Here is a 20,885-nt window from a genome sequence, read left to right on the forward strand (position 1 = left end):
TATCATGGTATTTAAATGTATCATGTCCTAGATATTTGGCCTAAATGTGCAATGACGATTCTACTATTGCAGTTTGATGAAGTAAAGTTTGATATAACCATTATATTTCATAATCCTAAATTATTAGAGTTTTTTTTGGCAAATTAGATTTTTTTATTGTAAATATAGAATTGCTTCTTCTTTCTTCCCTTGTCCTAAAAATATAAAGAGAGAATTGAGCTTGCTGGCCAACCAATTGTTGGTAAACATGCTTCTAGGTTGGGTCAGATTCACCTATATTGAGAATTATTGATCTAGAGTTTGATGGTTAGTATGGGTCTAAATTTGATCTAAATTCTATCCATTTAAAAGTTATGTCTAATTTGTAATGAGATAAGTAAGATTTAATTCGGCCTATTTTGGTTTCGATTCAAGAAAATTGGTTTAAATTAGTTCAATTTTGGGTATACCTCCAAACTGATCCAATACTATACGTACCTCTGGTTTTTAGTACTTTGGTTCGATGGGTGGTTACTATGTTAGTTTGCATTGTCTCTCTATATTACATGTGATGAGCTTATTTAGAAGTTTTTTTTTTTTTGGGTATATTAGCGCTATCTTTTTTTTTCTCCTCTTGTCATAAAGATAAGTTTTTTTATCACAATTCGACTCAAATTGTCCATTGTTTTATCACTCTTCTATGAATTCCTATTTGTATTCACCTCCAAGTATTCGCTTGCAAGATGTGGGACTGAAACCAAACACTATGAATATCAACAAAGTTTGTCTAAGCTGACCTTTTTGGTCATCCCCTGTAAGAAGGTTGATCAATCATAATGACCAATCTCTGGACTTCCAAAAATAAGATGTACTTTAATTCTTTAATCATCTAATGCACTGCATGTATTATTAACAATAAATTATTCAACAAACAGATCTGTGAATTTGCATTGGTCCAACTTATGCATCAGCAACTAGTAAATGTATAATTTAACAAATCCTCAAATAATTAATACCATTCAATTCACATCAACCATATCTTTTCCTGCCTCTGGTATTCTATTTTAAACCTCCTTTTGCAGCCAAGGATTGGAAGCCGGTGCCAAAACAGCGCATCGATGACTAATTTGCGCACCACAGAATCCAAAATCGGTGGCTTCTGCCGCAGCCTACAAGAAAACTGCGAGCCCGAAGACGCGTTTTGCGAAGAACGCAATTGCACGAATCGTAAGGTTTTCAGTGGGAACTGGATCGGCAAAGATGTAATTTTAACACAGACCGGGGACATTTCCGATTGTCGAGATTCTATATAAGGCCCGGCTGCCGCGCCACTTTGCCTCTGCAAGCCGGGGTTTCTCCTCTCCTTTTCTCCTACCCCTCTCTTTACTCTCCTCGGCGATGGGTTATGAGAATTTGTTCGAGTCCTCACCGGAGATGGAGAGATTTCTCTGCGAGAGGCTTCTTGATCAGAGCCAGCCCATCTCCGAGAGGTTTAGGGTTCTTTTCTCGCTTCGGAATCTCCGGGGCCCTGGCCCACGGGAGGCCCTCATTCGCGGTATGCTTCGATCTTGATTGATTTCTACTCTGCGTTGCGCTGCTTCAATTGTTAGTCTTCTTTGTAAACATCATCCAGGATTCTTGATTTTTTTTGTCAGATTCGATCACAGCTGTAACCTAATACCCTGAACCGTTGCCGAAATGTTTGTTTTATCCGGCTTTCTTGTCATTGGGTTGCATCCCCTGATCAAACGCTAAACCCTGATGTCCTAAAATTATGTCACATTATCGGTGTTTTTTTTAATCACTGGAGTGCATGCACCCATGTAACTCCAGAAAAAGGAACCCTAAACACCGTCAAAATGTTGACTTTATCGGTTTTTTGTTTTAATCTTTGGATTGCATGCCTAGTTCCTGAGATTTTGTTGCTTATGTGCTGTATTACTTGGATGGATCTTTTGTTGCACGCTTTATGTTTTATTGTTTTTCCTCAATGATTAAACTAGTTGAACTTGGTAGTAATCTGGACTAAGAAACATCTCATTGGAGCACATGCTCTAATATAATGCCAGAAACTGAATCCTAGAATTCTAAACCCATGTCAAAAACTGGACTTTGTCTTTTTTTTTATTACTTTTAATCATGATGTTCTGTTGCTTGTGCGTTGGTATTAGTTGGATGAATCTTTTTTGTAACCTCTATTTCTAGTATTTTTCCTGCATGATTGACCAAGTTGAACTTGCTGGTAATCTGGACTGAGAAGCCAAAGTTTCTAATAGATGCGCCAGAGGTCAGAGTGATACTCAAAACAAGCAACTCCTAACCTATATGGGGTTTTGATTAAAGGGATACCACTGGAAAACTGATTTGAGAGGCCCTAGTTTCACTTCATTTGGTGTTTGAATGAGGCAAATATAATAAACAGCTATTATGCAGTGAATGGTGCACAAATCTAACATGCTACAAACACACGTTAGACATATTGCCTGTATTTTAAGACCTAGGTTACAAAATTCTCTTATATCAGTAATTTGGCTTGGGGAACTTCTAAATAAATCCTTACTTTAAGCCAAAGAAAATTTTACACCAAGTTGTTCACTTTAAGCCAAAGACATATCACCAGGGTTTTCCAGAATCATGTTGTGCTTAAACTGGAGATACCTTTATGTCTATGCCATGTAAGATGGTTGAACAAAAAAGAATTTAGACCAGAAGATGGACAAAATGCCATGTTTTATCCAGTTTAACAATTCATGTTAATGTCAACATATACGTCTTTATGAATATGTATTACACTACTTGCATAATCAAATTGTTCCTTTATTAACATTTTGAAGTGCAACCTTCATAACAGTGATGCGTCATATTTTTTCCTCTTATAACTTTGTGAATACATAGATTTTTAGTTCCATGTTACTCATGTTTTATTTCCTGCGCTGCCTTCAGCTACGAGGGATTCTTCAAACTTGCTTGCACATGAGGCAGCATTTGCTCTAGGTCAAATGCAGGATGTTGAAGCTGTTCCTGCATTAGAAGCAGCTCTCAGAGATCTTTCATTACATCCAATTGTTCGTCATGAGGTTGTTTTTCTTCAACATTGCTAATTTAGGATTGATTTACTGCTGTTTCTTTTGTTTTGTTCATGACTATGATTATGTTACCAGGCAGCAGAAGCTCTTGGAGCAGTTGGTTTGGAAGGCATTATTCCCCTGTTGGAAGAGTGTTTAGCAACTGATCCTGCTCAGGAGGTGCAGGAAACATGTGAATTAGCTCTTAGACGTATACGAGAACAAAAGAACATTAGCAGTGGTGATGGAGCATCTGTAAAAGCTTCGCCTTTCCTGTCAGTTGATCCAGCCATGCCTGCTTCCCTTAATTCCCCAGTGGATCAACTAAGGTACATTAAGACGAATACCTAAACGTCTTACCATGCATGCAGACAGCTTATTGATAAATTTTGAGCCTCTTGTTCAAGGGAAGTTCTCCTGAATGAAGAAGAGGGCATGTATGAGCGGTATGCAGCTCTCTTTGCACTTAGGAATGCTGGTGAAGATGCTGCTGTCAATGCTATAATTGTGTCATTAAATGCTAGAAGTGCGCTCCTACGACATGAGGTGTGCCAACTCTTTTCTATCAATAAATGTGTGGTTCTCCTTTGCTCTAAACGATATTCTTTATTATAGACAAGTTGGATTGTCCTACAAAAAAAAGAGACTAGTTGGGTTTATATGATTAAGGACATGAATAATATATATTAATATCTTCTGTTGTAATGGTTAGGTTGGTTCATTTTTTACAAACAATTTACTGTAAATGCTTCCTGTATGTACGGCATTTGGTATAAAATGTTGTGACCCGGACTTTTTTGTGATCCTTAATTGGAGATTGGACATTTCATAGGTTTCAGAATCTGATTTTGCAATTGATTGTGATATTTGCAATATATGTTTTGTCTTAATTGGTGTTGGCTTGGTGGCATTTGTTACAGGCCTTAAACTGTTTGAACTAATACTACCTGTTGTATAGTTGGAGTTGTGGAAGAGGGTGGTTGTCATGAGATATGTGGAAAGACATTTAACATTTATACGGTGAGATGAGATTATTTAGCTTATAGTAACTGGAAATTGAGGGATCAGAAAATAATGACTGTAATATTGGCATTTCTATTACAAAGGTTACTGTTCTTGGCGTTTTAATAAGGAAAGCTGTAAACAAATTCTATCACATAGTAGATTTCCCCCCCAAAATAGTTGATATTTTTCAAGAAATTCTAGATACTATATTATTTGATCTTTATGAGTTATTGGTGCTATAAACTGCACGCCAACTTAATTGTTCTGATACTCAGTGTGCACATATTGTACCTGGATCCCTTCATTCTATTAAAAAAAAAAATAATTGGGTCATGGCCTCTAGTAAGGAAACATTGAATCCACTCGTCGTCGTCATCTTCATCGCTCTCTGTGTGTGTGTGTGTGTGTCTGTTGCTAGAGAAGCACTCAGTAGATCTTAATACAGCTTATATGTCAATTTTACAACTGATGGATGATGTCAAACATTTTATGCCTTCTGATTGTTTATTGCTGACATTAATCATCCTAAAACTGCTGTTAGCAATCTGTGATGTTAAATTGACCTTGTCAGATAATTATTGGACCTTAGATCTTTCAATCAACATTTCGAGCCTTTGAGGGTTTTATATTAGGACATTTGATCATGTTGTTCTTCCTTCATGCCATTTATGTTCTCCATTACCCAGACAGGATTGACGTGCATGGTTTGAGTTGTTTTGTTAATGATGCCTGGTAATTATGGTTATAATTTTTTCTGTTATACTTGCTAGTAACTATCTAGATAATGCAAAATGCAAGTGTTTTTACAGGAGTCTAATACTGAGCTCTTCTGTTTGATAACTCCCATGTTATTGTCACCTGATGTCCTGATCTTCATTTCTCTTAGGCTAGTATTCTTCCATGTACTTTCTTGAACTTGCAGACTGTCATCGCTGAAGGAGTTGCTTTTAGCTTAATATAAATGAGAATCAGATAGTCCTTTATGCTTCTAGCATGTAATTAGTTATTCTCTAATTTCAAATTTCATGAATGCAGTTTTGCATGAAGAACCTGCCTTAGGTTCTATTGTGCGATATTTTTTCTGCCTTATCATGGTCTTAAAAGTGAAAATATTTTTATTATAACTTATTGTGCAGGTTGCTTATGTGTTGGGTCAATTGCAAAATAAAGCTGCTTCTGCTGCACTTTCTGAGATCCTGAGAAATGTGAATGAGCATCCAATGGTTAGACATGAAGCTGCTGAAGCCCTTGGATCCATTGCAGGTACTTCAAGATGGGCTGCTTGATCTGATATTTGTACCATGGTTCCATTTTACTATATCATGAACTTGTGTTTTCACATACATTATTTGCTAAGAGGATATATTTTAAACCTCCTCGAATATATTATTTGGTTTGTCATATCACAATTTCCCTAGAGAGAGTGACATTACATTATCAAAATGGACAGAGACTTTGTATAACAAACCAGATACCTGTTTGGAACCCTTAAAAGTCTCATCACATTTGTGCTTAGTAGTTTCATTGATCCCTGACCACCAGACTGATTATCCTCGTGATTCTATGTTAAGAGCTGATGTTGAGCATCCTCTTGCTTCCATTGCCTTAGGCAATCTAGCTTTATTAATGCCATCATCCTCCCCATCCTTTTTCTTTTTCTTTGATTGGTCAAGTTCTTATGATATCTTATTTCTTTAGATAAAAGTGGAACGATATCTTGCTATATTCTCTCTGTTTTTTCAGGTTAACGACCTTGATGTTTTTAATATATGCTTGTTGGCTCACTTTTTGTCATGTTTTAGATAGTGAAAGTGTGGCACTTCTGAAGGAATTCGCAATGGACCCTGAGCCTATAGTTTCTCAGAGCTGCGAAGTAGCGCTTAGCATGCTGGAATATGAAAATTCTGGCAAGTCCTTTGAGGTAAGGGAGTCAAAGAATACAGTGCTTTTGTGCAGTACCACTTTGTGTTGATAAAAACTTTTTGACCTCTGTGTCCTCTCCATGCAGTATCTTTTCTTGCAGACACCTCAAGTGCAGTAGTCTCATCCACAATGCTTTGCATCCGAATTTGTCTGTCACACATTAGAAGATTGGATTGGTAAATCAAAAGACTACCACTAGTGCATTAGGGCCTCCAAGTGAAACATCTGTATTTGCAGATTGGCTCAATATTTAGCTCTGTTGTGCATTAGTTTGACTCTGCAAATGTACAACTTTCAAGACGAGGTAGTGTATTGTCAAAAGATGAGTTGATAAGACTGCTTCTCTATACTTCAATATATGAAATTAAGTCCTTTTTTTTCTTTTGATGGTTAATATTAAGTTGATGCATACCCATATGATGGAAGGATCCGTATTTTAAGTGATCCGATATCTACATGCATATCACAAACACATCCAGTTCCGACGTGCTCACACCAGGATTCATTGCAACAAATTTGGGATTGTCTAATACAGTCATAAGTGTTTGTCTCCACTAAGTTTCTTGCATTAGTGTATGCATATGCCCATGGTTAATCTACTCTTTTGGTACATGTGATGTGTATGATGGGTGGGTTCCACCCTCCATTTCTCACAGAAAAGAAAAAATAATAAACGTATGGAGGGTACAAGTCCAAGTGCCGTTGGAGCAAAAATGTTAATTTAAACATGAAAGCACGCTGTAATCTGGCTCTTATGCTTCCCTTGATTAGTAATGCTGTTTGTGGAAGGTTCTGCTATGATGCTCCGATATTTTTCACCCATAGCAAGTATGGTGTTATGTGGTCATTTTGAAGATGGGGCAGCTGTCTTCTGTTTCTTCGGCTTTATATAGTAGTCTTATTGTTAGCGATGCAGCTGGCTGTGCTCACGCGATAGCAGTGTGAGCAGCCGATATACCAAAAAAAAAAAAATGTTGGGGGCACTTCGGAGACAGAAAGACAAGATGCAAGATTATACGATTTTGAATGTCAGCCTAAGGGAGTAAATTGTAGCAGGCCATATCAGAGATGCCCTAGGATGATATAACAAGAAGTATGGAATTCTCTCATCTGGTTTACGTGGAGTTATAACTGGCTGGCCTTGTGCGTATGCCCTCTACGTATTGAGAGAAACATGGAGAAGAAAATGGGAGAGAATCCACTGTTTGATTGGAGAGGATTAGGAGAGAAGAGAAACTCATTTTCTTTTATTTAGTTAGAAATTGGAAATGAGTAAGGAAGAAAAACTCAAAATTTTCATTTGGATGGGAGAGAAAAGAGGAGAATTTGGGAAATGATTTCTCCCCAACACATATTTTTTTCAATCTCTCCTAACATAGAGAGAATTAGAGTGCAACCCTTTTATTCACCTGTTTTCTCTTGTATCTAGAATTTTTTCTCTCCCCTTCTCATCTATTAGATTGATGTCGTCTTTTCTCTCCCCTCCTCTCCTTTCTTTTTTATTCTCTCCTACCTTACATAGCCTCGTGCTAACAGGCTGGAGTGTGAGTTAAAATTTTAAAAAACTTTGGATGAACTATATATAAAATTTCTAGAGCCAACAAACATTATCTGTAGCTCGTAGTTCAGGGATTGGTGTGTATTAGCATCTCTTGATCTTCGAAAAAATAACAGCAATTGAGGGGCTAGTAAATAATTAAAATTTTATCAAAAATCAGAAATAATATATAAAAGAATCTTGCGAACTTAGGGACCGTTAAGTAACAAATCATATATATGGGGGACTATTAAATAATTCTCCACAGCACTTTCTCAAAATATAACCAAAACCTAGAAAGTAAGGGAAAAAGAAGAGCGTAAGATTGGAAAACTTGCGATTCGGACTCAATTGGCTATTTACTAATTTTTGACTCCGATAAGTAAACTGCGCAACTAAAGCCCAATTTATGTATATATTTGTATATACATATTATGCACCTTTTGAAAAAAAATGGTATCTACTTCTCTTGAGTCTAAAATCAATAATATAATACTTAAATCCAAGATCCATAGAGTGAAAAAAGAAGAGCTGGTGTGATGTATCCAATGCCCTCGTGCAATGCCGCAGATAGGACTTCTTCTAATGCTAGAAGGCCATAGGAAGATACTTAGACAAAAGCATGTCGTGAAAAATGCACATGGAATGGGTGTGCATGGATAAGTGTAGAAGCTATAATTGTAAACTACGATTAAATCAATAGAAGCATTGGTTTGTACTTCTTTTTTTTTAAGTCTTGATTTTAAGGATAATTTTTTTGCTATTTTTTTTTTTTGAGAATCGTTCAAGATTCCGGCTAAAACCATCCATCATAATTTATACTATTAAATATATATAGAAATAAAAAATTACATATTTTTGGAAGTATCTAACCTATACATCATACAACCGTTAATGGTGTTCATTTATTAGTTTGCCAAAATATACAATAAAATATTTAAATAGAGAATTCACTTTACTGGTCATGATTTTTATATATATAAATTGTAGCAATACAAAGTTATTTTTTACAAATTAGACTAATATAATTAAATATATTTAATGATATAAATTAGAATTAATAGTCTAGATCTTTGATTTAAATATTTTATTACTAATTTTGGATTTCAAATACCGCTTCCTAGTTCCGTCTTTGATTTCTGACTGGCCCGGCAGAGATACGACCTAGACGCCGAGTTTTCCAACCTCGAAGTGCGTGGACGGTTGAGGAGGAGAGGGGAACGACCCAAAGGAAGATAGAGAAGAGAGGAGCTCCGCTAGCTTCTGCCCTCCCAAATCCATGGCGGATAACCTATTCCAGGGGCTCCCTCCTCCCTCCGCAACGCCTCCGGCGGCCCCGGAGCGGTCCCCGACCTCTGTCAAGAGAGATTCGTCTCCGGCTCCCTCCGCCGCCGCCGCCGCCGCCGCCACCGCCGCTGCCAACGCCAACGCCCCGGCTCCCGCCCTCAAGAGCGCTTTCAAGAGAGATAATCCCCCCGAGTCCCATGACGCAGGTGCGCGCTAAATCCTAGGGCCTTGTTTGATTTCTCTTTTGGGCGATGTCCATCTACTGCGACCTTAGGGTTTCTTGGAATTTGTCTGCTGTCAGTTATTTGACTCTATCTTTCACTGGATTTCGAGGATGGTATGGAATTTTAGGCGAATTGCTGGAAATATTTAGAGAGTTGCATGATTCCGACTAAATTTCTCTGATTTAATCAGTGATTGGACCTTATTAAAAGTGGCCAAGTTTGTGAGTGGGAAAAAAAATAGTTTTTCGGAAGTTAAGGGAGTCTCTAGTGAAAGGATATATGCTTATATTTGTCGGAGGAAAGAGATGGAGAGACTGAACTAGAAGTCATACCTGAAACAACTTTTCCCAGGGGGAATAGGAAATATATGGGAGATAACGGAGGAGCGATCACAGATTGAGGAGGTATGGATTTTAAGAAAGATCCTAGGAACACAATGATCACTATGAATTAGTTAAAACACTACCCATTCAAGTTATGATTCCTTATTATTTGCATGACTATTGCATCTGAATCGGAGCCGACTCAAATGACTTCTGGTTTTCATAGTCACAAAGGCATGCTTCACCCAGGATTAGGTTTTTTCACAAAATAATTGCAGCTGAAGTCCCCCTTATGGTACATGGGCCGTAAACCTACCACCGCACTAACATCTTGTAACCTCTCATGCAGGAAGATAGAGGAACTGACGACATATTTAAACTACTAGATATTAGGGGTGGTTGATTTATTGGACTGATACTATTGTCTTGTATCAAGACTAGGTTACCGGGCTGCTTGTGGATAACCAATTCTGATACTACTGTCTCATATTAAGACTAGGTTATCAGGCCGCTTGTGGATAACCAATTCACAGTCTGATCAACCTTTTTTTTTCTTTCTCACTGTTAGTTTTGTTGATATCTGATATAATTGATTGATACTTTCATGGCTGTGTGTTTAAATCTGGAATTAATAGTTTGGCAGCAAAAGCTGTTGCACTTTTGACCTAGTTTTAGTGTCCTCCAGTACTAGATAGACAATGTAAGCTCCCTGATTTAGCAAATTCGGAACACCTGCTGCCGGCTTCCTTATTGACTAGGCTGACCTGTTCACTAGAAGCATCTGAATTGAGGTACAAAATTGTTTTTTTTTGTGACCGTGTATTGCATCTGAATTAAATATCTGTAGAAATTGACCTGTTTTTGTACTCAAAACAGTTAACTTTCATTTCTTTTTTTTTTTTGAATGTTATGCTTTCTGCTAATCAGATAAAATATTTCATCGTGAAAGATAATTTTCATTTTTAAATTAAAATACTTGATGTGTATGGCAGCACCACAGAAGAAATTGAGATTCAAAACAAGTGTTGATGCAACAGAAACACAGATTATAGAAGCAATGCAAAAGATAGCATCACATATAAAGAATCCTTCGAAGTTCAGCAAGGCATCAAAGCTTGCTATGCAATTAATCCAGGCTGGAAGTGTGAAGCCAGGGACTAGTGAACACTTCTTTGCTGTATTGGAGGCTGCAATGTCTTCACCAACAGCTTGTAATGACCCTGCATTGAGAGCAGATTACCAGGCCCTGTTCTCAGCAGTTCAAGATGTTACAGAGGTGAGGTCTTGAAAATTTTGTAATTTCCAGTATGTATTTGATGAAGGGCTAGTTTTGAATTGTCGTGTAGTTGGTTGTAGTCATTTGATAGTAGTTGAATCAAGAATCTGTGAGGAATTGGCCACATCAGATCTAGAAATAGCATGTCATTATCCAGAAGGCTCTTGGTGTTGCCAAGCTATGAGAGCTAGCCTATTTTGACCTGTCATCTGTGATTGGAAGATCACATTTGCAACTGCATTGTTATATTTTCTTTTCATATACAGTCATTTCCTTGATGGCAGAAAAACATTGTGCTGGTGGAGATTGACCTTACCTTCTTTTTCCCCCCTTTTCCTGATGTGCAGTGCTTCAGCAAGCAGCAGAAAAATCTATTAATAACATGGACATTGCGGGCGGTGGTGGCAAATGATCTTTACACTGATGACAGCTTTGTGGTATGAAGAATTGGATTTTTTATTTGTATGTGATGAATCATTAGATTAAGCAATAGACTTAACAAAGAAATGAACTCTCCATCCAATAATATCTGATTGATCATACATACTATGTAGTTATACCACTGGGAAAAAAGTGTCAATATGTCATGTGCCCTAACATTCTGTTACAGGAACATAGGTATTAATTGCATGCTCGTAGAAACACACTTGGAATTTTCTGCACAAGTATGTTAATGAAAGACATTGTCTACTTAATAGAAAATTGTTCCACTTTTATAATTTAATAATAATGCCCATTGAATAACATCATATGCTATTATAGTTTTATAAAGCAAGGAAAATTATAGGTCATGTTGTCTCAAAGTGTATTGTTTCTGAGAGCGCTAAACCATGGCAAAGGTTTCTGCTTTATCCATCAATTGCACATTTGGTCATTTTACCGAGATGTTGTCTTTTAATTATCACTCTAGATCTCTTTTGTTTGGTATATTCTTTAATTTAGACGACTAGAGATATTCTATTGAGAATGCACTTATTATTTTTATAGGTTTATGTCAAGGTTTGCTATCTCGTTACTGGATCCCGTACTAGTATCATGCTGGTATAGTGTTGGTATGCCTAGTATGGGGTTGGTTTCGTGTATCGAGACTCGACATACCCTCCATATTGAGTTTTGATTTTGTCCCAGTATGGTATTATACACTCGGTACAGGACGTACCGATACGATGAACCGTAGTATACCGTTACTCTACACAAAATGTTGGCAGCTTCTTGTTGAGTCCCATTTATTTTAAATACTAATTATTTATTACTTTCAATGTTACCAGCATTTTATTTCCCATGTATGATTAAGTTAATACCGTTCTTCCTGGCAAATTAAATTTCTTGCAAGAGATTTTATCTCACTTCTTTAACTGTTTAACCTCTAATAAATGAAAGAAAGCATGAATCGTGCTTGAGTAGTGATTGTTGACAGAGAACCATTTAATATGGTACTGTCATTTACGCTTAACCATCATGTTCTTCCTTGAGTTGATATAAAAAATTACAAGATTTGTAAGCTCTAGATTCATCAACTTGTTCTGACAGGAGGGACTGAATTTAAGTCGAATCATAACAATTATTTTCACTAGGAGCAATGGGCTTTTCAGCATAAGGAATTTTGTTAAATAATAGGTGCAATGTCTTTACAAAATGGAAGTGGGTTGTGAGACAATTTTCTCTGCCATTGGTCCAAAAAGTAAATAAGTAAATCACCTTTGCTCTATACGGGTAGTGATTCGGTGGTCAACTTGGTGGGTTGACAAAGCAAAAGCATAAACGATTCACAAATTTGAAGTTTTATTTTCATCATTTTCAATGTTGAGCTTGCTGTTAAGTTTGGCGGTTTCACTCGCTGTATAGGATATAAAACAATACATATTCAGAATCACATTCCTATTTATATTCTGTTTTTAGTTTATTATAGTGTAAATGCATTCAGTTATTTAGATGATAATGATAAAAATGCTTAAGCTTGACAGGCTTAATACTTCTTTGTTAGGCTCTTGTGGATGTGGAACAGAATTAACTAGTGATTATGTTCTTTTGTTTTGACATGAGAAGGTCTAGATGTTCTCCAAAACCATATCGAACTGTTTATATTACATACTTCTCAGAAAAAAGTGTTTATAATGCATCCTTGTTTATGTTTTGTTCCTTTGCCTTTACCGAGTATTGTTACTATTTCAGTATTCAAAAGCAGCAGGAAAAATCAAAGAAGCCATTTCTAGCCTCCCCCTTGCCACCACGGATGATGACAACGACGAAGCGGCAGCACTGGCACTAGCTGAAAATAAGGCAGTTGGCATTGACAATTGTCAGCAGGAAAATACATCGCCTGATTTGTCTGAATCTAATAAAGAAACATGCGATCCGTTTGGATTAGATTCTCTGCTCCCAAGTACATCTAAGAAGGATGAAAGATCTAAAGTAAAGGACGTAACAGCTGTAAACATAAGGGCAGAAGAAGAAGAATCCAAGAGATTTATCAAGTCACAGAGAGAAGTTTTACTATTATGTTTGGAGGTTGCTGCAAAACGTTACAAAGTACTCTGGTCAGATTATCACATTCTCAATGATTCCCTTTGATATTTTTTTTAACTTGTTTCGGGTTCATTCTGTTTTACACTTTAACAAGCATTATTTCCATCATTTGTGTTAATGGATGTAATTTTGTCTGTGTGTCAGGGCCCAAACTGTGATTGATATATTGGTTAAGCATGCATTTGACAACATAGACAGGTTCACAGCTCGACAAAGAGATGCAATTGAGAAGCTCTGGGCTTCAATAAGGGAACAGCTGATCAGAAGGAAGCAGGGGAAATCCGTCACTGGAAAACTTGACATGAATGCTTTCGAGTGGCTTCAGGAGAAGTATTCCCATGAGAAGATCAGCATTCGGCATGCTGTTGGAGGTGGAGGCGAACGCCGTGCTGAACAATGGCTTGGTTAACTGTTTCTATTCCTAGACATGGTTTATGGGAAACCAAATTGAGCATCTCCATTTGTTTCAAGATCAAAACTTTTATCCTAAAGAGAAATTCACATTTTAACCACCATCTTTGCCAACAGGTTGCTTTGCCAGATCAATGATAGTGAAACAATCTCATGCAAATTTTATGATGCATTTAGTTCTTTACTGTCACTAGTGAAACAACATGGGTAATGGCATGCTTGGCTTTCTCTGCATCCGACTCTGCTCAATGGCTATGAATATGATTCCTTGAGATGACTCACCTGAAAACATTGTTTAAGTTATGATCACTGGGTTGCAGAATAATTTAATTCCAAGTAAAATGGGTCAACCTGTGTCTCTCTCTCTCATATTATGAGTTGGACTCCCACTTAATGAGGCAGTGATAATTTCATCTTTCAGTCTCTCATATTTAATTATGCATATGTCTTACTTTATATATACTTATATTGATTTTGTGCAGTGTTAACACGCTTTGTATTGTCGAGAAAGATTAAACAGAAGTAATCACGTTAACTAACACTAAACATTTCCATTAATCACAACACATTTTATACTCACTCGTTTCTTTTTCTCTACTTAGTGAAAGGATTAAAAGATAAGAAGCATCAAAATAAGAGGTAGAAATGTACAAATCGCAAGCAAGATGGTGGCAGAAAGTGAGCTCTCCCATATGTCAAGGAAAACATGGCTTGTATGCAACTATCACAAGACTCATTTCAAATCCATGGAGCAGTTCATCCTGATATCCCTTGGCCATGTGATGGTAGAGCATCCAAAGAGGGCCCCCTCAAACAATTGCAGGCGCAGACAGAAGGCAAAAACCAAAAAATGAAGACAGGTCGAAGGGGATGGACGCAGGAAGCAACCACAAAAACAAGCGGCTTAGGGAAGTAATAGCAGCTACATAATGTATGTTTACGTAAGCCTTCATGATATCTTACTAATATTTGTGGGCCATTCTCTCTGACTTTAGACCCTGCCAAGTATCTGCCTCGCTGCAGTCATTTTTTTAACAATATCTCCCGTATGCAATCGTTCTTTGGGTAATTTGCTGGAACATTGTAGCCCAATGTTGATCACTGAAATTAAGCACTCTTGTATCCTGTCTTGTTTAGCGCACCTTTGTTGTTTGTCATCGATACTTTCAAACTCTTCCTCTCGTATCAACTGCGGATCTACGATGTTCATAATTTGAGTAGGAAAAGCCATCTCAACAAATTGATGAAGATCTTGGCTCTCAGTGAAGGTTTCATCAGTGGGTCTCCTTCCTGTAAACATCTCCAAGAGAAGTATTCCATAGCTGTACACATCTCCATGAGTCGATACTTGGCTTCCCAAACCGTACTCTGATATATGTTTGCACAAAGACAACGGCAAAAATATTGTTAAACATTCAAGATATATAAATCGCTTCACAAACAAAACAAAGAAGTGGATCATTTCTCTATGCCACCGAAAGATTATATTGGAAGCATAAATTCAAATCAAAAGGTAGAAATATGTTGCACTATAATGAATGAACCAGATTAACCTATCTGTCTTTAGCTGCTCATCATTAGTATATATTAGCCTACGTTGGAAGAAAATGAGAAGTAGAAAAATTTGTGCATGGAGTCTCACCTGGAGCGATGTATCCAACCGATCCTTTTATCGCCGCCAAGCTAGCAGATATGGAGAACGAGTTGGTAGATTCAGAGAGAAACTTCGCCAGCCCGAAGTCAGTCACACGGGCAGTCATGTCGCCGTCTAGAAGAATGTTGCTCGGCTTGAGATCACAATGCACTATTGGCACCGGGCTGTGATGATGAAGGTAATCCAGTGCAGAAGCCACGTCGATGGCTATGCTCACTCTCTGTTCTAAATTCAAATTCCTCATCGGGCATTGCTTATTCGCTTCTGGATGCAGCCATCGTTCCAAGCTTCCATTCTCCATAAATTCAAGAACCAATGCTTTGAAATCATTACCTCTAAAATCAACACTAGAGCATGCCGTTATGATTTTGACCAGGTTCCGGTGTCGAATGCTTCTCAAGGCCTCACATTCAGCTATGAAACTCCTTGAAGCCCCCTGCTGCTGAAGGTTCAGTATCTTCACAGCAACCATCTTTATATCACCCAAATCCATGACTCCTTTATATACAGAACCGAAACTCCCAATACCAATCAGATTTGCTGAAGAGAACCCATCAGTTGCTCTGACCAATTCGGCGTAAGAGACTCTAACATGTTCTGTTCTCATGGCTGCCATGGATGTACGTCTCATTCCTGTCTTTCGAGTCCGGTAAAGTAACACGAAGAAGAGAATCAGAGTCACACATAGAACTCCACTAGAAACTGCGATGATCACCACCAAGATAGCAGCTTTGTGTTTTTTCCCATGGGGTTGGGTAGAGGGGCAGGGTGGCAGGTGCAGTTCATGGATTCCACCACAGATCTTTCGATTTCCAATAAGTGAAAATGCGCTCATATTTGCAAAGACCCCACCTAGTGGAACCTCGCCTTCAAGGCTGTTGAAAGAGAGATTCAGAAACTGGAGGGAGCGAAACATTTGGAAATATTCTGGTACATGCCCGGACAGGTTGTTGCTTGAGAGGTCCAGAAATTGAAGGCCCTTTAGATTGGCTAGCGATTTCGGGATGACCCCCTCAAAAAAATTACCGCTCGTATCAAGGTTTACGAGGACCACGCATTTGCCGATGCTATCAGGGATTTCGCCATACAGTCTGTTCTCGGAAAAATCGAGGTCATTGATATTTATCAGGTTGCCAATTTCTGAAGGTAAGAACCCATGTAATGCGTTGTTTGATACGCGTAGGGCTTTAGATAGGGAAAACAGGCTAAGAATCTCTTTGGGTATAGGGCCTGTAAGCTGATTGTAGGAGAGATCTAGTGACTGCAAGTTCTTGCAGTTTCCAAGGTGGGTTGGAATGGTTCCATTCAATATGTTTCCTTGCAGAAAGAGTTCATTCAACTGACTAATGTTTCCGAGTGAAGGTGGAATTTGGCCAGAGAAATTGTTGTGAGACATATCCAGCTCATGCAGTGCATTAATATTTCCAAGAGATGCAGGGATATTACCTGTGAGAAGGTTTGAATCAATGGCAAGTGCTACCAAGTTTTTCAGATTCCCTATATCTGAAGGCAGGCTTCCAGATATCTGGTTTTGCCAAAAAGCAAGGACCTGGATATCTGTGGAGAGGTTGGAAACGGAATTGGGTAGGGCACCAGAGAGGTTATTGTTGGCGATCGCAAGTAATCTCAATTTGCTGCAGTTGGTTAGAGCAGTGAGGAAGCTCCAATCGTCGGCCTCCTTGGCTGCTAGTTGGTTACTGAAAAGTAACAGGATCGACAGGTTCTGTAAGGTTCCAAGGTTATGAGGGATTTTTCCATGGAGATTGTTCACTTGGAGCTGTATGCGAAGCAGTCCGGAAGCATTGGATAATGAAGAAGGGATAAGTCCGGTGAAGTGATTGCCGTACATGTCGAGATATTTGAGGTGGGGAAGAGTGCTACCTATGTCAGATGGGATGATCCCTCCGAGACTGTTGAACCCCACACTCAACATACGGATGCTTGTGAGATTGTAGAGACAGGGAGGAATCATGCCTGATAACTGGTTTTCAGCTACATCGAGCGAAGCAAGGGAGGGCAGATGGCATAATGAAGATGGAATGCCTCCGGACAGAGGGTTCAATCCAAGAAAAAGCCTGGTGACAGAGGTCAGGTTCGCGACCCAAGGTGGGATGCCGCCCGTAATCATGTTGTTCGACAAGTCGAGGTCGTCCAAAGAGGAGAGGTTGGCCAAAGATGTTGGGATGCCTCCCGTAAGATTATTCGATCCGAGGATCAAGCCGACGAGCTGAGGAAGTGATCCCAACTCATGGGGCACTCGTCCGCTGAGGAGGTTGTCGCCCAAGTGAATCCAACTCAGGTGTCTGCAGTTGCCAAGACTGGATGGAACGTGTCCTTCCAGAGAATTCATGCTTAGGTTGAGAAGTCGCAGTCGATGCAAATGGCCGAGCTCTTGAGGGATGGATCCGTTGAGTTTGTTCTCTTGGAGACTCAGTCTTGTGAGGAAGGTGAGGTTGGCTACGGATGGTGATATGGTTCCTGCCAGGCCAAGGGAGGGTAAGTCCAGAGCAATGACCCTCTCAGGGTGCCGACTACCACACGTGACGCCTTCCCACTGGCAGAAATGAAGCGACTTGTTGTCCCAGGAGGTCAGAGCCCCATACGGATCATCATACATATTGGACTTGAATGAAATGAGAGCTGAGTGGTCGCTTACGCTTTTGCTGTCGTTGTTCCCCACCAAGGAGGCTGCAGTGCTGGTGGTGATAGCTGGAGAGTGGGGAGACGAGAGCACAAAAGAACACAAGAGTAGAAGAAGAGTTGCACGCATGAGAGAGGACCACCAAGAGCATGCCCTCCGTGAGTTGGAGAGATATCCCATCTGCGCTACCTGGAAGTCGAGAGGAAAACAATGAACAATATATATAGCTGGGCGGAGGCTCTGGATAACCTTCCAAGAGCATGCTGGCTTTGTAGCTAGTGGGATTTCTCGGCTGGGTGGTGGGTCTCTCGAGAAGAAACTAAGGTAGGTTTGGGTGGGCTACGTCAGATTGTTACCATGGGATAATTTGACGGTTTCTGAAAAGTTGCAGCACCAAGACAAGCGCGTAAAAGACGTTATCCCCTTTTTTTCAGGCGGGCGGCAGTGCAACATTAGTGCAGATCTCCTGTTCATTAAGATATGCATGTGTTGACCTCGGTCGTAGCAGAAAAGATAAATGGAAGACTAACAAATGGACAATGATCCGAGTTATAGTGTACCAAAAAAAAAAAAAAAAATCTACGTTATCGTCTCTGGAGAAGAAACTACGGGTAGCTAATTCTTCGTCCTTCAAAAGACCGTGCTATAACGATTAGTTTTCGTGTTGACCGGTCCTAAAATTTTTGATCCAATATTTCCACCATGTTTAATTCCCATAATAATATCAGCCTGTCAAATTGAAAGGGACGTATCTGACCTTCCGATGCGAGTCCAAGACGATAACTTAGTTTTGGGGGAAAAATATAAGCCGTCTCGACTGCGTGACCCTCCGACCTGGAGGCGCCGAGCAGACCTACCGACCCAAAGACGCCCGACTCGCATTGTGGTCACATCCCCCGCAGCGTGACAGAGAGACTACGCCTTACTTTCGTCAACAATCAAAGCGCGTGGCTCCAGCAGACGTTCAGTTTACTCAACAATCAAAGCGCATGGCTCCAGCAGGCACCTAGTTTACTCAACAATCAAAGCGCATGGCTCCAGCAGGCACACGGCTTACTCAATAATTAAAGCGTATGGCTTCTGTTGTCCATGGATATCAAGTCTCTTACGGAAAATCTGCTTGGCTATGAGTGATGGTATGACTCCATGATGACTTGAGAGCTCCGGCCTAATCTCCTACAGTAACAGCATTGATTCACACGATCGAGCATTAATTTCTACTGTATGCCCAATCGTACGACAGATCGTCTGCCCCATCACATCACAGGTAAACCAGCCCCCTCTATAAAAAGGGAACTTCTCCATTTTAAAGGGGGCCGGGAAATGGAAACTCTAGAGATTCACTACTCATGTTCATACACTTGCCCCTTCTAACTTAAGCATCGAAGGGCCGGCACTGGAAACCCCGGCTACCGGCTTATTGCAGGTTTTTCGGAGGACGTCGCGCGCCAGCCGGACCGCTGTTCGTCGATTCTAGCTGGAGTTTTCCTCTCCTCAGCCGATGGTCGTCTCCGGATCCAAATTCCAGCAACATGTAGATTTTTTTTTTTTTTTTGGGTACACTATAACCTAGATTATTGTCCATTTGTTAGTCTTCCTTTTTCATCTTTTCTGCTACGACCGAGGTCGTCCTCCGTGCAACACACGAATATCTTAATGAACTGGAAATTTGCACTAATGCTGCACTGCCGACAACAGCCTGCAGAAACGGCATAACGTCTTTTACGCGCTCGTTTCCGGTGTTGCAACTTTTCAGAAATCGTCAGATTATCCCATGATGAAAATCTGACGTAGCCCAACCAAACCGATCTTAGTTTTTTGGGATAAGTGATGGGCGGTCCCCTGTTGGACCGGAAACTAAGAAAAAATTCCAATTGACCGGTGTTTTAACTTCCCGTCTTTCACGATTTTAAATTTATATCTGGAGACGAAAATACCCTCCTCCTTTTTCATGGGTGTTATCTCTCCTTTACGTCTGGATTTTTTTTTTTTTTTTTTTTTGATGTTCTCTCTCCCAAGCCCCTATTCTCTCTCCACTGCAGGCCACGGCCCGCCTCCTTCCTCTCCCAAGCCAAGATCTTCCGTGGAGGAAGGGAAGAACTCCATCACCGACCAGCCATGACCAATGCGGAAAGGAGATCCACTGCGTCGCCGTCGACTGCACCCCGATCCGGCAGAGAGAGGTCTTTTTTGAGCACGGTGCGCCCCCCAAGAAGAAAGGAGATCCGTGGCAGAATTCAGAGAAGGAGGAGGCCTCTGCTTGCGCCCGTGGCCACCACGGCTCGCCAGCCGCGTGCCGCCGTCGGCCATGGGCCGGCCTCCTCCCGCGGCCGCCATGGCCCGCCCCTCTTTTGGCGCCGCCAGCCTCGCGGGAGGAGAAGAACGGAGGAGACAAAGCGGAGAAAAAAGAAAAGAAGAAAAAAAAAAGAAGAAGAAGGAAAGAAAAGGAAAGAAAAAAAAGAAGAAAAAGGAAAAAGAAGAAGAAAAAGAAAGAAAAATAAATAAATAAATAAATAAATGCATAAAATAAATATATTTACGAGTGAACGAATAAAAAATAAATAAATAATTAAGATAATAACTAAATATATTACAATAAAATAAAATAATAAATAAATAAATAAAATAAGAAGGGAGGAGAAGAATAGAAGAAAAATAAAAGAAAAAATACAGTTAAATCTACTCTGCACACAATTAATTGTTCACCGCGTCACACAGTTATATATTTATTGATTCGTTCATATATATATATATATATATATATATATATATTTCTTTTTTTTCTTCTTTTCTTTTTTTTCCTTCTTTTTCTTTTCTTTTCTTCTTGTTTTTTTTGTTTCTTCTCTTCTTCTCTTCTTCTTCTTTCTTCTTTCTTCTCCCGCGAGCCGGCGGCGCCGGAAGGGGGTCGGGCCGCGGCGGCCGCAGAAGGGGACCCGGAAGGGGGCGGGGCTGCTGCCGGAGGCGGCCGCGGCTGGCCAGCAGAGAACACCTCTCCTCCCGCGAGGCCGGCGGCTTCGAAAAGGGGCCGGGCCGC

General features: G+C 39.8%; 3 protein-coding genes across 4 annotated transcripts; 2 read left to right on the plus strand and 1 right to left on the minus strand.

The window, feature by feature from the left end:
• Positions 1-1,300: 1,300 nt before the first annotated feature.
• On the plus strand, positions 1,301-6,357 carry LOC103705470 (ARM repeat superfamily protein). Its single transcript, XM_008789182.6, has 7 exons — positions 1,301-1,534; positions 2,923-3,056; positions 3,141-3,373; positions 3,452-3,590; positions 5,186-5,312; positions 5,852-5,970; positions 6,058-6,357. The coding sequence occupies exons 1-7, from the start codon at positions 1,378-1,380 to the stop codon at positions 6,088-6,090; spliced, it is 942 nt and encodes a 313-aa protein (XP_008787404.4). The 5' UTR covers positions 1,301-1,377; the 3' UTR covers positions 6,091-6,357.
• A 2,180-nt stretch (positions 6,358-8,537) lies between these two features.
• On the plus strand, positions 8,538-13,657 carry LOC103705469 (uncharacterized). 2 transcript variants are annotated; one of them, XM_088712963.2, is made up of 5 exons: positions 8,538-10,134; positions 10,336-10,619; positions 10,967-11,056; positions 12,792-13,156; positions 13,290-13,657. In XM_088712963.2, exons 2-5 carry the CDS (start codon positions 10,401-10,403, stop codon positions 13,552-13,554), a joined length of 939 nt encoding a protein of 312 aa, XP_088569089.1. In that variant the 5' UTR covers positions 8,538-10,134; positions 10,336-10,400; the 3' UTR covers positions 13,555-13,657. The 2 variants fall into 2 exon arrangements, with proteins under 2 accessions (XP_088569089.1, XP_008787402.3); XM_008789180.5 differs by having other exon boundaries at positions 8,623-9,002.
• LOC103705569 (uncharacterized) lies at positions 12,909-18,067 on the minus strand. Its single transcript, XM_008789332.5, has 2 exons — positions 15,199-18,067; positions 12,909-14,924 (listed from the first exon to the last, which is right to left on the minus strand). Exons 1-2 carry the CDS (start codon positions 18,029-18,031, stop codon positions 14,548-14,550), a joined length of 3,210 nt encoding a protein of 1,069 aa, XP_008787554.4. The 5' UTR covers positions 18,032-18,067; the 3' UTR covers positions 12,909-14,547.
• Between the last annotated feature and the right edge of the window lie 2,818 nt (positions 18,068-20,885).

Source organism: Phoenix dactylifera, chromosome 16, assembly GCF_051530095.1.
Source record: "Phoenix dactylifera cultivar Ajwa chromosome 16, Ajwa_hap1_PhDact_Kaust_v1.1, whole genome shotgun sequence".
Lineage (NCBI taxonomy): Eukaryota > Viridiplantae > Streptophyta > Magnoliopsida > Arecales > Arecaceae > Phoenix > Phoenix dactylifera.

Bases quoted from the DNA above. Each gene is read 5' to 3' on its own strand.
- LOC103705569 (XM_008789332.5), bottom strand. From the start codon at position 18,031: ATGGGATATCTCTCCAACTCACGGAGGGCATGCTCTTGGTGGTCCTCT. The intron at 14,925-15,198 runs GTGAGACTCCAT...AACATATATCAG, and splicing joins GGTTGGATACATCGCTCCAG to AGTACGGTTTGGGAAGCCAA.
- LOC103705470 (XM_008789182.6), top strand. From the start codon at position 1,378: ATGGGTTATGAGAATTTGTTCGAGTCCTCACCGGAGATGGAGAGATTT. The intron at 3,374-3,451 runs GTACATTAAGAC...CTCTTGTTCAAG, and splicing joins TCCCCAGTGGATCAACTAAG to GGAAGTTCTCCTGAATGAAG. The intron at 3,591-5,185 runs GTGTGCCAACTC...CTTATTGTGCAG, and splicing joins GTGCGCTCCTACGACATGAG to GTTGCTTATGTGTTGGGTCA.
- LOC103705469 (XM_008789180.5), top strand. From the start codon at position 8,789: ATGGCGGATAACCTATTCCAGGGGCTCCCTCCTCCCTCCGCAACGCCT. The intron at 9,003-10,335 runs GTGCGCGCTAAA...TGTGTATGGCAG, and splicing joins CCCCGAGTCCCATGACGCAG to CACCACAGAAGAAATTGAGA. The intron at 11,057-12,791 runs GTATGAAGAATT...TTACTATTTCAG, and splicing joins ACACTGATGACAGCTTTGTG to TATTCAAAAGCAGCAGGAAA.